Source organism: Acomys russatus, chromosome 9, assembly GCF_903995435.1.
Source record: "Acomys russatus chromosome 9, mAcoRus1.1, whole genome shotgun sequence".
NCBI lineage: Eukaryota > Metazoa > Chordata > Mammalia > Rodentia > Muridae > Acomys > Acomys russatus.
The window spans coordinates 43,070,723-43,088,848 of record NC_067145.1 but is presented as its reverse complement, the minus strand read 5'-3'; the positions used below and the strand labels follow the sequence as shown (position 1 = coordinate 43,088,848).

The window sequence follows — 18,126 nt, the reverse complement described above, 5'->3', positions numbered from 1 at the left end:
CCAGGACCAGTGTAGAGGAGGGCATTCTGGAGCACAGTGCTGGAGCAGGAGGGCTGTGAGTAAACCAGTTTAGCTGAGAATGGAGACTAAAGACTGAGGGATGGGTTGTGTGTTGATCTAGGAGCATCTGAAAACCAGTACAAAGTCCCCAGGAGTGCAGAAGGCCTGACCAGTGAGTTTGTTTGTTTGGTTGGTTGGTTGATTGGTTGGTTTTTTGAGACAGGGTTTCTCGGTGTAGCCTTAGCTGTCCTGGGCTCACTTTGTAGATCAGGCTGGCCTCGAACTCACAACAATCCATGTGCCTCTGGCTCCCGAGTGCCTGACCAGTGAGTTTCCATATGATATATTTAAGAAATAACCCAGAGATGATACACAGCCAATTGAGATGGTGGCGCTGAATGGGATGTTATAACATAGCCTAGGGATGCAGATGGAGCTGTGGGCGTGGTAGGGAACGCTGGTACTGCGGCAGTTGAAGGCTAACACCGGGATGCTGAGGTAGAGGGCGCCCTGGGTCACACCGGAAGATGCTGGGTGGGAGGACAAGGCATTTGCCCAGCACTTGCCAACTCCCGAATTCCCCATCACTGAAAAAGCAAATCAAATGACATATAAAAACTGCACTGTTGTAATTGCACAGGTTGGGTGCAGTAGCACACGCCTGCAATCCCCACACTCAGGGAGGCAGAGGCAGGTGGATCTCTGTGAGGAAGCAAACTTCCTCAACTTTTCCCCCTAATTCCAGAGCCTTTTCTGCACTCTGTCTCTAGCAACCTGGTCATACTCACCCTCACCTGCCTTATGCATCACCTGGGTGTGTTTAAAACTGTTGTGATGGGGGAGCCTCCAAACCACATGCATTGTCTATGTCCTGATCCATGTCACCTATTTAAAAACTGCTTATTGAGGGAGGGATGGAAGGTGACTGGTGGACTCTATCCCCAGTGGGGAAGGGGGGGGCCATTGGTCACGTTTTCTTACTTGAAGAATATCAGCTCGACACCATTTTTATTTTATAAACATCTGCTAAGAACTTGGTAATAATTATCGGTAAGATGTGTATATTTCAAGTTGTGAAAAGACACTTAGGAATTGTCTCTGGAATGCCTAGGGCCCTCCTTAGCTGGGCCATTGACCAATCAGGTCTGTTTTATTCATTCACGGATCCCTACTATCCCTCATAGGCTCTGGGTTGGCAGTGAGCCAGGCTTACCTGCTTGTGGCTCACCAAGTGCCGGCCAGCTGGTCAGTGCTAAGGAGAACACAGGAGACTGGCGATGGTGGAAGTGGGCCGTCTGTTTGTATGATGTGAACCCTGAACAAATGTGCCACTGGCCCACAAGATCTACCACGACACTATTTTCAGTGGTCTTATTTAGTCTTACATCAGGAGTACCTACCAGTTATGGGGTGAAATTCCACTCAGCTTTCTGTAAAAAGGATAATATGCTTTTAGCTATGTTTTTGTTATCATGAAACTTGACCACACTGTAATGAGCTAAGCAATAACCCTCCCACTTTATAAGGAGGAAAGGATGACCCAAAGGTCATTCATATACAGAGTCCTAAGCAGAACTAGAATTGAGGCAAAGGATTTTTCTTAACCTGAACATATTTTTGCAACTGACATATAAAAACACGAAATCATACATATTAATAGAGTACCATATGATATTTCCTACACAGCAGTGCATTGTAAAATCAGGACGTAGGTCTTTACTTTGGTTCTTCATGAGTGTTTGGATTTGTGATTCTATTTGTCTAAACATCCCTTTTGCAATGAAAGCTGAATTTACAAAACCAAGTTTTGAGTAATAAACACCTTTGGAAGCACTGTCCATCCCATTTTAATTTAGCATTGGCAGAGTATATGAAAGTGCAGCGTGGCCGGCAAGGGTAGGGTCGAGCTCCTGGGATAGCTTTTCTGCGGATGAGTGTCACCTGGGCTTGATGGGTCTGGGGAGTGTGGCAGAAATGAGGTGACAGGCAGCCTCAGGTGGACAAAGGGCATCGGCTAGTCAACACTTTGTGTTATATCCCCTTGGCACTTCAGTATGAAGTCTCTAACCTAAATCTTCTCTCTAGTTTTTAAACTATCCGGGAAAAAAAATTTTTTTTTTCCTTCAGAAAGCAGAGAGGAAATGGGAAGAAAAAAGGCAAAATCTGGAACACTATAACGGGAAAGAGTTTGAGAAGCTGCTGGAAGAAGCTCAGGCCAACATCATGAAGTCAATTCCAAACCTAGAGATGCCACCACCCTCTGGTCCAGTGCCAAAGGGAGATGCCACGGTGGACAAGCTGGAGATGTCAGGTGAGGGCCAGCCCACAGCGGGCCTTGCAGAGATGTGCAGGCTCACTAACCTCAATTCATAGTTTGTCACCACATAAGCTCCTGTGGGACAGCATCATGTCTCACTTCTGAGGAATCCCTGGTTCAGCAGACAACCACTTACCACCAAACCTAATGACCCAAGTTCATCCCTAGGACCAATGTAGTAGAATGGGAAAACCAACCTCTCTCCTTCGCCCTCCCCCGCCCCCTTCCGGAAGAGGTCAAGACCCTGGAGTGGTCATAATTCTCCAAAAGCTGGCTTTCTCCTTGAGTCCCTAAAGAGAGCTTCTGACTCACCTTATGTCATTTCTCCCTTGTGTAGCTACCCGCCCAGTCCTTAATCTTTCCACAGTCTGTTGGTGTTTCATATCAGTCTCATCCTCGTTCCTTGTTCATGTAACACAAATATAGGACATGTTTTGTAAAGCTGTCTCTTTTTCACTTTTACCTTCAAGTAAAAGATTCTCTGCATAAATTATTCAGTTACCAGCATGAATGTTTTTATTCAGTACATTGATTTTTTTTTTCTCCTTTTTAAAAACAGACCCATAGAAAAAGTTCACTGATGAATAGGCCACCCAGAATGCATAGCAGTATTGCCTTAGCAGTTAATGCTGGTTTTTCTGTGTGTGTGTGTGTGTGTGTGTGTGTAGAAAGAGAGGGAGAGAGAGAGAGAGAGAGAGAGAGAGAGAGAGAGAGAGAGAGAGAGAGAGAGAGAAATGTTGTTTTTTATGCATTTTTACTAGTGAAGCAAAAGTCTACATGCCCGGTCTTGTAAAAGCTTAGTGGTGTATTGTTAAATTACACAGATATTGGGAAGGATGGGTATATACAAAATGCTTGATGGGAAATTTGAATATCGCAGCCTCAGCCACTGTTGAGTACAAACCATTAAGCAGATATTTGTTAGAGGTATTTTTATAAAACAGTGCTTGTTTCTCAGTTTCTCTCTTAACCGGGCTATTACACAAATAAATGAGGCTCTTTTATATTTGTTTTAAGTTATTACTCTATTCTTTTTTTTTTCTCCCTTTGGTTTTTTTTTTTAAGACAGAGTTTCTCTGTTATCTTGGCTGTCCTGGACTTGCTTTGTAGACCAGGCTGGCCTTGAACTCACAGCGATCCACCTCTGCTTCCCAAGTGCTGGGATTAAAGGTGTGCGCCACCATGCCCATCTTATTACTCTGCTCTTAACCCTCTGAGCTAACCTGGCTTTCTCCCAGTGTACATCTCAGAGGTGCTTGCACTTTGTAGTTTTCCTGCTCCAGCTCCTTCTCCTGATCCCTCCTGGACCTCTTCTGTGGCGAATCCCCTACTTCCTCCTCTGACTCCTCCTCCCATGGCTGGCAGGAAGTCCAGCCCTATTGTCTCTCCTGCTCAGCAACTGGCTGCAAGCTGCTTTGCTGGCATATCAGGGGACAGTTGGGGAGCAGTGTTGACACAACATTGAGACTAGAGATTCTCAGAACAAGGATTGCAGCCAGACTGGGGGGATGGGGTACAGAAATCAGCGTTTGAATTACACAATAACCTTATGGCTATAGATATTTCGTTAAGACAGCAGGTAAAGATTCATTCAAGAGTATTATAATAAATGAGAGAGATGTCTCTGGGGTAGAGAGAGCCTTGCTAAGCTGACAGCAAGATTATTTGCTAAAACTAGGCTCAATGACCAGGTCAGGGTCCAGTCAAGTAGGAGACTGACTGAAGAGGGTCTTTGAAGCTTGGCCACAGAAGAGATCTGCCCTGAAAGAGCAATGAGAAGACAGGCCCGTCCTGGACTGGTCAGCCAGAAGACAGGCCTCTACTGTCAGCCTTGGCACTCCATCCATCCCTAGATGGATGCTCAAAGCTGAGGCAGCCCTCCCACTGGGCAGGGTTCACCTGTGTCATGGGCAGCCTTGAAGACACAGCCTTTTTGGAAGACCCACTTGCTTTTTTTTGTCCCAGTGACTTTGCCAGGTCTTCATTGCAACATGAAGTAGAAACGTGAAGAATCCCTCAAAATAAGTCTTTTTTTCAGAAAAGTAAGCTATACCCTAGAAACCCAGGCTGAGTCCTTAGAGAAAAGCGAGAGAAAACTCTAGAACCTGGGTGTGGGTGTGGGCGTGGATGGGGCAAGCATGTCGATCTCAGGTAGAAGAAGAAGGGCAGAAGCCAGGCTGGTGGGCTAACCTTTGCGTTACTGAGAAATGCTTTTTCCTGCACATGAGGTGGATCCAGGAGATACGTATATCTCCCAACTTTGCTATTAACTCTAATTTATAATCCTCTCATTTACCCCATACTATCTCCTTTTGCCAAAAGCATCTATCCTAGCCTTCCACTGGAGACCTTTTGCCTAGAGTTCCACTTCTTCTATGTCTTTGTTCTTGTCCTCATATTCTTTCTAGCCTCCCCCCTCCCCTTTAGCCAGAGTCTGTCCCCATAGCTACATAAATTCCTTCTTTTTTTTTTTTTAGTATTGTTTTGTTTTTTGTTTTTCGAGACAGGGTTTCTCCGTGTATCCTTGGCTGTCCTAGACTTGATTTGTAGACCAGGCTGGCCTCAAACTCACAGTGATCCGCCTTCCTCCCCCTCCCAAGTGCTGGGATTAAAGGCATGCACCACCACCGCTCGGCTCATAAATTCCTACTGATAATACTGTTTCAGCCTGCGACTGGATGCTTCAGAAGCCTTGGGAAGGGTTTGGGGCTTACCTTTAGTCCCCTAATTTCTTCACTTTTCCAGTGCCCCTTAGTTTTTTATATATTAAGAAATTCATTCAATGATAAATCTAATAGTTTGCATTGCATTCACAGTAAGCCAATGCCTGTATATACACTATTTGACAGCCCCCTGCCTCAAATCACAGTGGAAAGTCTGTCATTGTAATATGCTGTGTGTAGTATATAAGAGATGAGAACACTGAGTCAGCAAGAAGGTAGGTATGCAGGGGCCTTCTGGGAGTTCAGTTCAGTCTGTCTTCAGGCTGTCCCCTTAACCACTGGTCTCTGGCAAAAAAAGAGTCTGGAAGTCAAATTGCATTGCATCTGTGTACACCAGATGTATCTTGAAACAGTTGTCTTTGAAATGACTTTCTCTTTTCCAGAAGATTCTCCAAATTCAGAGCAGGAATTGGACAAGCTAGGGGGGAAGTCACCTCCTCCTCCACCCCCACCCCCTCGGAGAAGCTACCTTCCTGGGTCAGGACTCACCACCACGAGATCTGGCGACGTGGTCTACACTGGCAGAAAGGAGAGCTTGTCTAAGGTTCGATGGTTTCTGGGTTACAACAGTTCTATCCTTAAACATTAAAAAAAAAAAAAAAAAAAAAAAAGTAGTGATTCATCTCACGTAATTCTCCAGAAGGTGTCTGAGGTGCAGAATGTTGGCCTGCACCATTGGGTTAGCCTGGGCACATCATTGCTAGCCTTATGTGACTTTTAATAAAACAATATGGAACGCAGACCACCAGCTACTTTCCCTAGTGGGACATCATTAGACTGAAGTGGGGATGGAAAGAAAGATGGTCTTAAAGAGGTAACAGATCAGCAGACCTAGCTGTGGGCATTTGTATAAAAATGTGTCAAGTGCGCTTAGCTTACCCTTAACTTGGAAGGTCCTGCCCCTTGTGTGAAATGAAAAAAATACAGTTCTGAATTGGAAATGCAGTCTCAGGAGGGCCTTTTGCAAATGTGGAGGATTTACAATTATGTCATCCTTCAAACCGTTCACCATGGCAATTTATGTAAACAAACCCAACCTCAGTACATGGAAATAAAGCAGCTTTTTTGGCTAGAAAAGCCAAGCCAAAGAGGAAATCAAGTGGTCTGACCTGAGGGGTCTGATGCCAACATCTGTGGCTTGAATCCCCTGTAGGTGAGCAGTGAAGACCCTGGGCCGCCAACACCACACACTAGAGCCACAAAATACCCCCCAGAGGAGCCTGCCTCATCCTGGGCCCCATCTCCACCACCGGTCCCTGCCTCTTCCTCCAAGGAGGAGGAGGAAGAAGAAGAAGGAGACAAAATCATGGCAGAACTCCAGGTACGTAGCTAAAGGGACTCTTGTCCAGCGGCTCTTTGGCCTTCTCATCTGGGCCTCTCGGCCTATGGATCCCACAGGTTTGTTAACTGCTAGCAAAGGGCGCTGGAGCTAGCGTATGTTCGTTGTGTCTTTTATTTCTGGCCTCCGTCCTGCCAGCTCTCTGAGTGAGTAGCCAGAAGGTGTGTAAATAATGACCCTTTTAAAAACAATTCTGTAAAGTTTACATAGAAAAATCAGTTGCAGGCCTCTGCTGTCCTTGGCCTACTAGAGAGTATTTTATTAGTTGTTTGTTTTCTATTTATGGCACAGCTCTCTGCTAGGACTGAGTATGGACTGCAGGGTATATCCCGAGATCATCCCACATTCCTATCATGAATGTGACTCTGCCCTACAAGCATATCCTGAGAACCCACCTCATTAGTACATGCATAATGCCTAGACCAAACTCAGGATTTTTTTTTTTTTGACTCCTACTTCTTTGCTTCTAAGACACACTGTGCACTTTGTGGGACTCCAAAGCGTGTTGTTGTTCAGCTACTGTCCGTGTGGTTTGGTGCAGCCCGGTAAATCTAATTCTTCATGTGAAATAGAGAAAACTTTAATCCATGTCAATTTTGTGATACCAAGTCTGCTCTGGTTTTCATGGTATCTATGGTGGTAGCTGCCAGAATTGAGCTTCTTGCATTTTATGAAGAAAATGGGACTGCTGAGTGTTCTGTTGGGTGGCACACCCTTTGAATACTGCCCCCCCTCCCAGATTGTCCTGGATCAAGCCTTTCAACTAAGCAGAGTCCACAAGTTCTTAGAATGGCTGGAAATTGATAGAAAACACATCTATAGTTAGTATCCATTAGACTTGTGAATGTTCCAATCTTAGTACATCAATAGACACTATGTATTTGCCATAGACACTCGGAGCTACCATCTGAGATGACTTCGTCCACATCCAGAGTCATATGTCTTCAGTGCTTCCTGGGACGATCCCTTGCCAGAGAGCAGAGTATCTGGTGTCTGGCTTCTTGCTCCGTGGTTAGTGGCTATTTATAATAGTGACTGGCACTCTCTAGCTCTGTTGACACTCCTGCTCTGGGAAAGAGCACTCTGGAGACCCAGTTAGTCTGCTTGTGTGTGCTCTGGAGCCAAACCCCCGGCACAGCAAGAAGACTCTGCAATCCCCCCTAAAGGGTCGTTTTCACAAAACAGTGTCCTGTGTTCAGGTGACCAGGTATCAGAAGAAACTCCAGGCTGGGAGATCTAACATCTAACAGCCAAAGGACCTGGCAGATGGCCCCAGTGGGCAGGCCTGGAGATAAGCCAGACACATGTAGGAAAGCCAGGATTGACTTTCAAGGGCATAGGTAGCATGGAAGGCGAAGAAGACCAAAACAGAGGGACAGCGTCAAGGCTAGAGGAGGGTCCCTCTTGGTCAACTATGTTCACATGTTAAGGCTGCGATGTCCACTTGGCAAAGTCACAGATTCTTTCTGCACACTGAGTTGTTTCCAGGTAGTGACACAAGGAGAATATTAGGGAATTATTTAAGATTATGCATTTCAAGAAGTGCTTTTTTTTTTAAATGTTCATAGCACTTTATTTTTTTTTTTTTATTTGTTCACTTGACATCATGATTGTGGCCTCCTCCCTTGTCACCTCCCATTCCTCCCTCCCTCCTTTATCCCCCCTCCCCGCCTCCCCTAGTCCTCAGAAAGGGAACGCCCTCTTCCCCTGTCATCTGACCTCAGCCAGTCAAGTCTCATCTGGACTGCCTGCATCCTCTTCCTCTGCGGCCTGGCAAGGCTGCCCTTTGAGGGAGAATTGCTCAGTAAGTGGGCACCAGAGTCCATGTCAGAAGTACCCCCTCCTCCCCACATTATGAGACCCACAAGGAGACTGCGCTGCCTATCTATTACATCCAGGCAGAGGGTCTAGGTCCTCGCTATGCATGGTCTCAAGAAGTGCTTTTTAATACTAACTGCACACTAGAGTCACAGGGGCCTCTGTGTGGGAAATGCCGGCAGCCCAGAGGTTCTTATTTATTAGTTCTCTTGAGGGAGGCCCGGCAGCACTGGTGGGTGCTTGTGTTGCCTTCCAGTGCATGCCGTTGAGGACTGCTGGTGCCCAGCAGCGTTGGAGCTATCTGCTGACCTCCATGATCACAGCATCAGGAGACTCCTGACATCCCCAACCCTGTCAGCTGGTAGACGGGAGCTGAACCTCTCCTCTTCGTCTAAGAACTAGGCTTCCTGACCCTCTTCGTAGGAGCCAGCTGCTGGTCCCACAGTCATGGCTTTGGCCAGCTCCTTGGCCATTCAGGACTGTGTGGTGCTAAGGAGCATTAATTACTTGGAAATGAGCCACAGAGCAGGGTGAGAGCTGTGACTGTGAGCAGGTGTGCCTTCTTTCTTTCTAAGTTTTAAGATGTCTTGTGAGTTTTCGTCCTATATGTAATTTCAATAAAGCCGCTAAGAAATGAAGAACATAAAGATGTCTTTTCATCTTAATTTGTTTATTGTTTTCCAACATGAAAAGATCAAGGCATTGAGCCCAGTGTTCCATGCCTGCTAAGCATGGGTCTGTCGCAGGAACCACACTCCAGCCCAGGGGTGTTAATGCCTTTTTTTTTTTTTTTTTTTTTTGCTTTATTTATTATTTTATTTTATTAATTTATTCAGATTACAACTCAATTGTTATCACATCACTTATATCCTCCCATCCCTCCTCCCCTCCCGCTTTCACCCTATTCCCCTCCCCTAGGTCTATGACCGAGGGGGACCTCCTCCCCACTAAATGGTCATAGGTTATCAAGTCTCATCTTGGTAGCCTGCTTATGCTTTTTAAGGGCTCTGTCCATTTCATCCTTTATAAGGAAGCTTTTGCTTAGAGCGCAGCCTGAGGGCCATCTTGAGGCCCTAGGGGATACCAGATTTCTGAATGCTGCCTCCTAGCAGGAGCCTGCACACAGGTCCAGGGCTGGGGACCCCATGTCTCTGGATTCCTGACTCTTTACTGCTTCACACAGCTGAATCCCTGTTAACCTCAGTATTTTAATTCCTTAGGCATTCCAGAAGTGTTCCCTTATGGATGTAAATCCAAACAGTCATGCTGAGCAGTCCCGAGCTGACAGCCACCTTAAAGACACTAGGCCAGGCGCCACAGTCCCACCCAAGGAGAAGAAGGTAACCATGTGGTAGCTGCCCACTGACCACAGTCAGCCAGCCCTGCTGCTGCTCTGCTACTAACACGGCACTCTTGCACTTGACCTCTTGCACTCAGCATTTCGGCTTTACTCTCTTTCCTTTCTTTTTAAACTAATAGAGATGCAAACTTAGAGCGAGGTTAGAAATACCCGGCTCGGCGTTCCAGAGTGAGCACCGCGTCCCCATGAGCGACATACAATCACACAATTGCACATGCAAAAGCAAGACGATGGCTTCCCAAATCAAGAGTGTACACCTCTGAGGGGAGAAAAAAAAAAAAAACAGAAATAACAACTAAGAAAGCACAAGTCTTCCTCATTCTTGACATATCTCATAAAAGTTTGAGTCATAGAGCACTTCCGTATACACATTGAAGTACACAAAACAGGGTCCCTGCAAATTATTGCCAATTTTAAGTATATTTTCCAAAATAGTAAGTGTAGTTTTAATGCTAAAACAATTTACTTGTGGCTTCAAGGAGGAGTCCAGGCTGTGTAGCAAAGCATCTGTGCCAGGGAGAAAGCTGCCAGTGCCAGTGTCAGAGCTATACCGTGAGGCTGCACCATAGAGCATTTGTGATTTGGGGATTCAGAGCCACCTCACCTTAATTACGAACAGAAAGTTAACCAACCCGAGTCCTCACGCTTCCCACTGGAAACTGACATTTCAGAACTGGGGGACACTAGTTTTGTTTGTTTTTTAAATAAAGAGAAACAATATCAGCCAAAAAAAAAAAAGAAAAAAGAAAAAAAAGGTGCAAGGTTGCCTAACATCTACTCATCTACTCTTCCTTGATCCCTTAGCTTTTACATAGGCAAACTCAGTGAGGGAGATGAGTCAGACCACAGAGGGTAAATAATGCAGCCTTCAAGAGGCCCTGCCCAGCTCGGGCAGAGCCCTAGTGTGACATGATCTGCCCCCAGTAGACAGATGAAACTGTCATCAGGCACAAGGCACCAATGATAAGCAAAGCTGCCTCACAGAAGACTAAACCTGTAACAGCACCCCAGAAGTACGTTGCTTGTTCAACGTGTGGAATTTTCTTATGGCTTTATTACTGCTAATTTGTGGGAGGCCCCTAGCAGAGCCTGGTATGTCCCATCTACACCAATGTGACCATTCTAGAACTGGGAACTCTGTACCTCCCAGAGGCCCCCACCCCCACCCCGGAATGCTCACTCTCTTACTGTAGTTGTTTCCTAGTTGGCTCTGATGTTCCCTGGGGCTCTTGTCTCGCAGTTTGAAGGTCACACCGTCGACAGCACTGACTGGAAGCAGGTTGCTATGAGAATGCCAGTGGGTCATTGTTGCATGCCCAACACTAGGTTGGTTTGTAGGGCAGGCACTCACTCTGGATCATTAGACTCGGTAGATGAATCCCTTCATAACAACCACAACTGTCAGGCTTAATATCCCCTGCGTTCTGTCATTATTAACCTCTTCGTGGCCTGTTCATCTGCCCTCCCATAACTTATATGTCTCCTCCATTGTTTTCTACCCTCATGAAGCTCCAGCCTGGTACGTGACACAGTTTTCTCATGACTGTGTCTCTGATCTCTTTTTATTACCCATACACGTGGAGCATGCTTCCCTGCCTGTTCTCCTAATCAAAAATCATGGGCCTCTTATGCAACTATTAAAGAGGCTTGCTTGCCTTCCGTGCAGAGCTGTGCTCATCCAAGACTAAGTAAGAAATGACTGTCAATTTCCAGGGCAACTGGGACTACGTTTCCCAGAGGTTTATGCGCTTGCTTTGACGCGTTGATTCCTTTTCTCTAGCCTAGTGATAAAAAGTAACAATTGTCCATGTAAAATCTAAACTAGTGTTCGACTCAATTACTTTCTGCTGGAGTCGCGCTGCCACTAAATTGTTTTAAATACTCATGTTACAGAGTGAGACTGGAAATATTGGACAGTGGATAACAGTGTGGCCCTGACCAACCAGCGCAGATGTCAGCCCCACGACCCCCCAGCAAATGGGCCTAGCGTGGGGGCGGGACTTGAGTTAAGACAGGTCCAATCCTTTCTTGGATTCAAAGAGTACACTCTTGCTTGGGTGGGACTTAGTGAAATATCCTGACTCCATGTTTGGGATGGAAACCTTGGGCTGGAACCTCCTTTAACATTCTTCTTAAAGTTCTTTATGTGCTACTTTTGTTGCTTTATAATCTGAATTTAAAATCCCACAGAGGAACTTGCGTTCTGTTGCAGCAGCAGTCACCGCCCCTATCTGGGGAAACCTCACGGGGGAAATGGACAAGTTAACAGGCGGTGACTGATGGCGCATGCGCCTTGGACTTTGTGATTAATGGTGTTCTGCGTGGTTAACACTGACTTTGTTGTTTACGTGTTGTTGCTTGAATGCGTGTGACTATTCCTTCCGCTCTAAACAAAGGCATCAGGGTTAACTTTGGCACAGCCTAGGTTATCGTGCTCTGCAAGGTTGTCATTACTTTAACCAAACAGCCATTGTTGGAATTGTATTTCACTTTGTGGCAGACAGCACTTCCTCTTGGTGTTCTGCAGCTAGAAGGGCCGGCAGCAGTACACTGAGAGGAGATGGCATCCTAGTGTTATGGGATACGCGGGGCCTGGGGCTCCTCATACAGCCAGGCCAAAACACCATGTCCTCAGACAAAATTCTCTGGTTACCTGGATCCTCACTGCTGTTGTGCCCTTCAATCCTGAATCCTCCATAAACATCTTCACATCTTAAGATATAGGGAATAAAAGCTGCATCATAAAGTGAACAAAATAAACACCGCCCATGGCATTATAGCTACCATCTTGGTTTCAAATGCACACTTTGTTTTCAGATTACGGTCATGCACATTGAGCCATGTCTACAGTGCTGATCCCATGGAGCCTAATAGACGTCAATCATCTGCATCACACAGTGGTGCTGAGGTGCTCTGCGGTGACCTAAAGAGGTCTGCTTTGCTTTTGATGCACGAAAACAGCACGGTTGCCCATCCTGCCTGTTGGGATGTGGGCAATAGAAGCTGTCACTGGTTTCTGTAATTTTCTATACTTTCATCAGTGTCTCAGAGTTATGTGAAAAATCAAAGGCCCACTGTAACACAGCAGGCTGTGCTACACAGACAGCAGCTTTCATGGGCTAGTTTGTTAAATCCATCAAGAGCATCCTGAGGCCACATGCAGTGGCAGCCTAGACATCTGATGAGTGTGAGTACACTCGATGTTTGCACAGCACAATCACTCCATGACACATTTGTCAGGATATATCCCTGGTGTCGTGGACTGAGTGGCTACAAACTGTAGAGCATTACCACTGCCAATGTAGATGTAACCATTAAAGTTACTATCAAATTGAAGGTTATTTGGACATGTTGATAACCTGCAAATACATTTTCAATCTGTCCCTGGACCACGAAGAAAACCAATTTTTATCCCAGAGTATGACAACCCACCCAAACAGAACTCCTTATGGGCTGATTTCCATGAAAGAGTTGGAAGGGACATTTTTTAAATCTCCTCTTGTTCCTCAACTTATAGGCAAAACAAACCCAAAACCTGAGGTACAGAGACATGACATAAAGTCACATAGTTAAGAGGCAGATGTCTGTTAGAATTCAGAGCTTTGCTCCCCTACCCCTACCCCTGGCAGCATGTTTCCTGTAGTTCTGGTCTTAGATTCTGCTAAGATCATAGGCAGTCAGGTGTTGAAAAGAGAGTTGTCAACAGCTCCATTTCTTCTCTTGCCTGCTCCTCCACAAAATTTGCAGTACTTGGAATATTCTGCTAATGGAGACTTTCGTGCAAACACAGGGCAATTTTGGAGGTTGGAGAGCAAAGCAGTTCCAGGTAAACAGAGCTGTAGGGTCCAGGTTGGTGTGTAACCCATGTGCTTGGGCCGCCAGCATGTTTGGAAATGTAATTAGACAATAGTAATAGTCCAGTTTGGGGGGGCATGTGGTTTTGTGGAGTAACATGTCATACACTGTTCTACCAGAATTTGGAATTTTTCCATGAAGATGTGCGAAAATCAGATGTTGAATGTGAGAATGGCCCACAAGTGGAACCTCCAAAGGTAAGTTTGCCATGAGGGAGGTCCAGCCAATGCCATGCAGTTTAATTGCATCACCTTGCAGATCCTTTTCTGATTACCATGTGTGGTTTCCTTTCTCCACTTTGCCTCCTAGGTCACCGCAGGGGCTCTGAGACCTAGTGGCCCTCCCAAGTGGGAAAGAGCAATGGTGACTAGTATGTCTGACACATCAAGGATATCAGAATGTAGAGCTGACGCCACTATGGAGGAAAATTCCACACTCAATAAGAATTTATTCCGAGACAGTAGAAATTATTCCCAGAAAAATGTGCCTAAGGTCAATTTTAATATCACTGGCATGAACTCATTAGAAGGTGAAATCAATAAAGGGCCTAAGGTCTCGGGACTACAGTGTGCCATTCCTGACACTGAGAAACAGAAGTCGAACTATGGAAAGACAAAAGAGATAGGCCACCAAGGACAAGAAAATACCGATCAGAGTCACATTTCTCCTCCAACTCAATCAGCAGAATTAAGTATTCATGATGTCAAAACACAAGACCAAGATGTTCTCATGACAGATTATGGCCAAGTTGTCCTGAGATCCAAGGTGGGTAGGCATACTAATATGAACAGTAACGAGGATGGAGAATCAACTCCAAGTTCTCCCAGTGAGGAGCACACAGCCACTGATAACATCGCCTTTATGATTACCAAAACTGCTGTCCAGGTTCTGTCCAGCGGGGAGGTCCATGACATAGTGAGCCAAAAGGGGCAGGACGTACAGACAGTCAATATCGATGCAAGAAAAGAGACAACCGCTCAGCAAGAAGGCACCAAAGGTGAGGAGCCGGTCCTGTGCCTGGACAAGAAGCCAGTTATCATCATTTTTGATGAACCCATGGACATCCGGTCTGCGTATAAGAGACTTTCAACCATCTTTGAGGAATGTGATGAAGAACTGGAGAGAATGATGACAGAGGAAAAGATAGAGGAGGAAGAGGAAGATGATGACAATGGAGACACCGGAGTCCAGACCTCTTCCCAAATGTCTCATAAGCAGGTTGATTTGGGAAGCAGTAGGATGGGACAAAAGGTGGAGATGCAATCAGAGCCCCACTCCCTGTCAGCAGAGTCACAGACTCTAGGAGGGCAGGAAGTCCATAAAGCCGAGCAGCAAAAGCTTAGCTCGGCAGAGTCTCCAAACATGGCCGACGACCAGTTCGAAAGCCCCAAGAAAAAGTTTAAGTTCAAATTCCCCAAAAAGCAGCTTGCTGCTCTTACTCAGGCGATCCGCACTGGAACCAAAACAGGAAAGAAAACCCTGCAGGTAGTGGTCTATGAGGAAGAGGAAGAGGACGGTACTTTGAAACAGCACAAAGAGGCCAAGAGGTTTGAAATCACCAGGTCACACCCTGAAGATGCCTTCAAAACCATGGCTAGGAGCCTTGAGGGCACAGCTCCCACTTCAAGGACTGATGAAATTAGAAAAAACACTTACAGAACACTGGACAGCCTGGAGGAGACCATAAAGCAACTGGAAAACACAATCAGTGAGATGAGCCCCAGGGCCCTAGTTGATACCTCGTGTTCTGCCAACAGAGATTGTGGTGCAGGCTCGCCCCACATAGCCCAAGAGGTGTCTCCCCGGTCCTTGCTAGTTCTGGATGAAGTACCCCCTGCCCCAGAACCCCCCACATCCACATCTTCAGCTTCACGTAAGGTATCTTGGTCTATGGAAGCTGGAAAGATCCAGACGCTTCTTAAGCCTGTCATAATCACAGTAGCAAAAGCTATCTTGTGATGTAATCACTTCCTTTCAGGTGGCTCGCGGTTTCGTTTTTTGTTTTTTTGTTTTTGTCTATTCGTCATGTACCCGTCTCTCCTCCCTTCTCCGCCGCCTTCCAAAAACAATGGCAACTAGGTGTCTAACAGCTAATCAGTCCTGTTTGTGCCTCTGTTGCTGACTGGTGTTGGGTCAATATAAGGAAGCGGGATCAGCCGTGTGTTCTTGGCACTCACGTTAAAATCCAGTTGATCAGTAGTGAGCTGTTGATTCTGTTTGATTCTTCTGATTAACCCAGTTGGTGTCTCCTGGGTCTGTCCTGCATGTAGGGCTCTGCTTCACCCTTTGCCCTTCTCTGCACACGGTGGGGCGGTCCCGGTAACAATCTGCTCACCTTCTCCCCTTTGTCTCTCCCCTCTCTCACCGTGCCTTCCCACAGGCTTCCAGCAGCACCCCGCAGACAAGCCGGATGCCGGTCCCCATGAGTTCTAAGAACAGACCTGGAAGCCTGGATAAGCCCAGCAAGCAGTCCAAACTGCAGGATCCTCGCCAATACCGTCAGGTAGTTTTACCTTAAACCCGATCTTGGATGGACACTGTTGCAATTAAGAAGCCAGTTGCTGACTTAGTTTATACCAAATACTGTGTTTTCTTTTGTGAAATATCGTTTACATAGATACCCTGGATCGGGGGGGGCGGGGGGCATGAAGAAAGTCTAAACCGAACCTGTGTTATACTCCCCACCACACTTTTGCATGCTTACAATAAAACATCTTTTACTTTGTGACGTCAGATTTTAACTGTTAACACATGGTGCCGGGCCGGTGGTGGTTTCTTTGGTGAATGTAGCGTTTCATCAAAACCTCTTGGGGAAACAAACAAACCAACCTGTTGTTGAACTGTTCAGTCATCACTACTAACATCTGTGTTGGCTACACTGCATTAAATCACATTAACTCTCCCACAGTGAAAGCTGAAAGCACATTCTCACTCACATACACACACACACACACACACACACACACACACACACACACACACACACAATCCCCACGTGTGGCCGACTGGCACTGGGCACGGCTGTGGAATGAGTGACGTGTGGTCTTCCTTCTGTCGTTCCTGTATCTCCTTTGCTATGTGCATGGGGCGGTTTTCAGCCTGGTCCAGATAAGCACAGAACTTAGCTCAGGCCTTGGACTGTATGTTGTTTTTCTTTTAATAAATGATTCTGAGAAGGGCCGTGTTGCCAGGCCCTGTGGGTTGATCGTGTTGCCGGCTTTCTGACAAAGTGTCTCCCGCCATCTTTGTTTGCAGGCTAATGGAAGTGCTAAGAAAGCTGGTGGGGATTGTAAGCCTACTTCCCTCTCCTTACCTGCTTCTAAGATTCCAGCCCTTTCTCCCAGCTCTGGGAAAAGCAGTTCTCTACCCTCTGCTAGTGGTGACAGCTCTAACCTCCCCAGTGCGCCTGCTACTAAACCATCGATTGCTTCTACCCCTCTCAGCCCCCAGGCAGGACGGTCCACTCACTCCGTCTCCCTCATCCCTTCTGTCTCTAATGGCTCCTTAAAGTTTCAGAGCCCGCCTCACGCAGGTAAAGGCCATCACCTTCCCTTCGCACTGCAGACTCAAAATGGCCGAGCTGCTCCTACTTCCTCTTCTTCTTCATCCCCTCCTTCCCCTGCCTCCCCCACCTCCCTGACTCAAGGTGCCAGGGGCGTCAGGACCATCCATACTCCTAGCCTCGCCAGCTACAGAGCACAGAACGGAAGTTCAAGCAAAGCCACCCCATCCACAGCAAAGGAAACTTCTTAAAGGCCAGATCCTATTAGCCACAAGGTGGAATTACATTCTTGGTTTTAATTTGTAGCAGTCTGGAGCAACTGTTTTCACAAGAGAATGTACCATATTGCTGTACTGTTCAAGGCTTCATGCAAAGTATGTGCTAAATACTGAGTTGATAGATTGCAGTAAAGCTTGTTTTTTCTACTCTGTTGCTGTTGTAATTACATAGTGTTGACTGTCTAGATCCGTTACCTATTAAATGAAGAAAGCATGTGCTATACAAAGAGCGTATGGTGAGAGTGAAGAGGAGTGTGAGACAAGCCGACTGTACTATGCATGTAAAACATGTATGATTCCAGAATTTTAGTATGTTTTGTATAAAAGTATTTTTCATTACGGAGACTAGAGGTGAACAGAGAAATACGCAAGCGTGACTATATAAATTGTAAAGCATATATTATGATATTTTCTTTTATTTTAGTGTTATTTAGCTTTATTACAGATTTCTATTTTTGTCAAAAACTTCATGGTTCCTTTCATGATCTTTTTTGCCAAAACATTTTGATACTACAGCATTGTACATTTGAAAGTAGTGTGCTAGATGCTAAGCCAATGAGCTTCTACAGCCCGTAGAAAGGATTTCAGCAAAACTTCTGCACTGCAATCAAAGGACATGTGATAATTTGCTAGCCCAAGAAAGCTACTTTTCCGTTTCTTTGCTTTCTTTTTATTTTCTTCTTCCCTTTTTTTTTTTAAGAGAAAACATATAAGTGTTCTGAAGCTATTTGTGTGTGTGTGGTTTTTTTTTTTTTTTTTTTTTTTTTTGCAGTACCTAACCCCGTTTTATGTTTTCTTAGACCTGCTAACATACACTATTGCATTGTGAATTTTAAAATGTATACTTCTATATGGTTCTATACACTGAGGAACTTTTGTAAATATACAAATATAAACAGACATCAAAATACTATATGTGACAGCACATAGAGTA

General features: G+C 45.7%; 1 protein-coding gene across 13 annotated transcripts in view; it reads left to right on the top strand.

Annotated features, from left to right (window-relative positions):
* The window catches only part of Kiaa1217 (KIAA1217 ortholog), a 302,809-nt gene extending 284,924 nt beyond the window's left edge, over positions 1–17,885 (top strand). For 6 of the 13 annotated variants that reach the window (XM_051151250.1, XM_051151255.1, XM_051151254.1 and 3 more), the window contains 5 exons: positions 2,128–2,311; positions 5,427–5,584; positions 6,194–6,361; positions 15,793–15,915; positions 16,668–17,885. In XM_051151250.1, coding sequence (XP_051007207.1) covers positions 2,128–2,311; positions 5,427–5,584; positions 6,194–6,361; positions 15,793–15,915; positions 16,668–17,165 — 1,131 coding nt within the window. In that variant the 3' untranslated portion in view covers positions 17,166–17,885. Of the gene's footprint in view, positions 1–2,127; positions 2,312–5,423; positions 5,585–6,193; positions 6,362–9,417; positions 9,538–13,531; positions 13,610–13,721; positions 15,291–15,792; positions 16,049–16,667 lie in introns of those variants that run through there. The other 7 variants (XM_051151247.1, XM_051151246.1, XM_051151248.1 and 4 more) reach the window with 6 other exon arrangements.
* Positions 17,886–18,126: the final 241 nt, after the last annotated feature.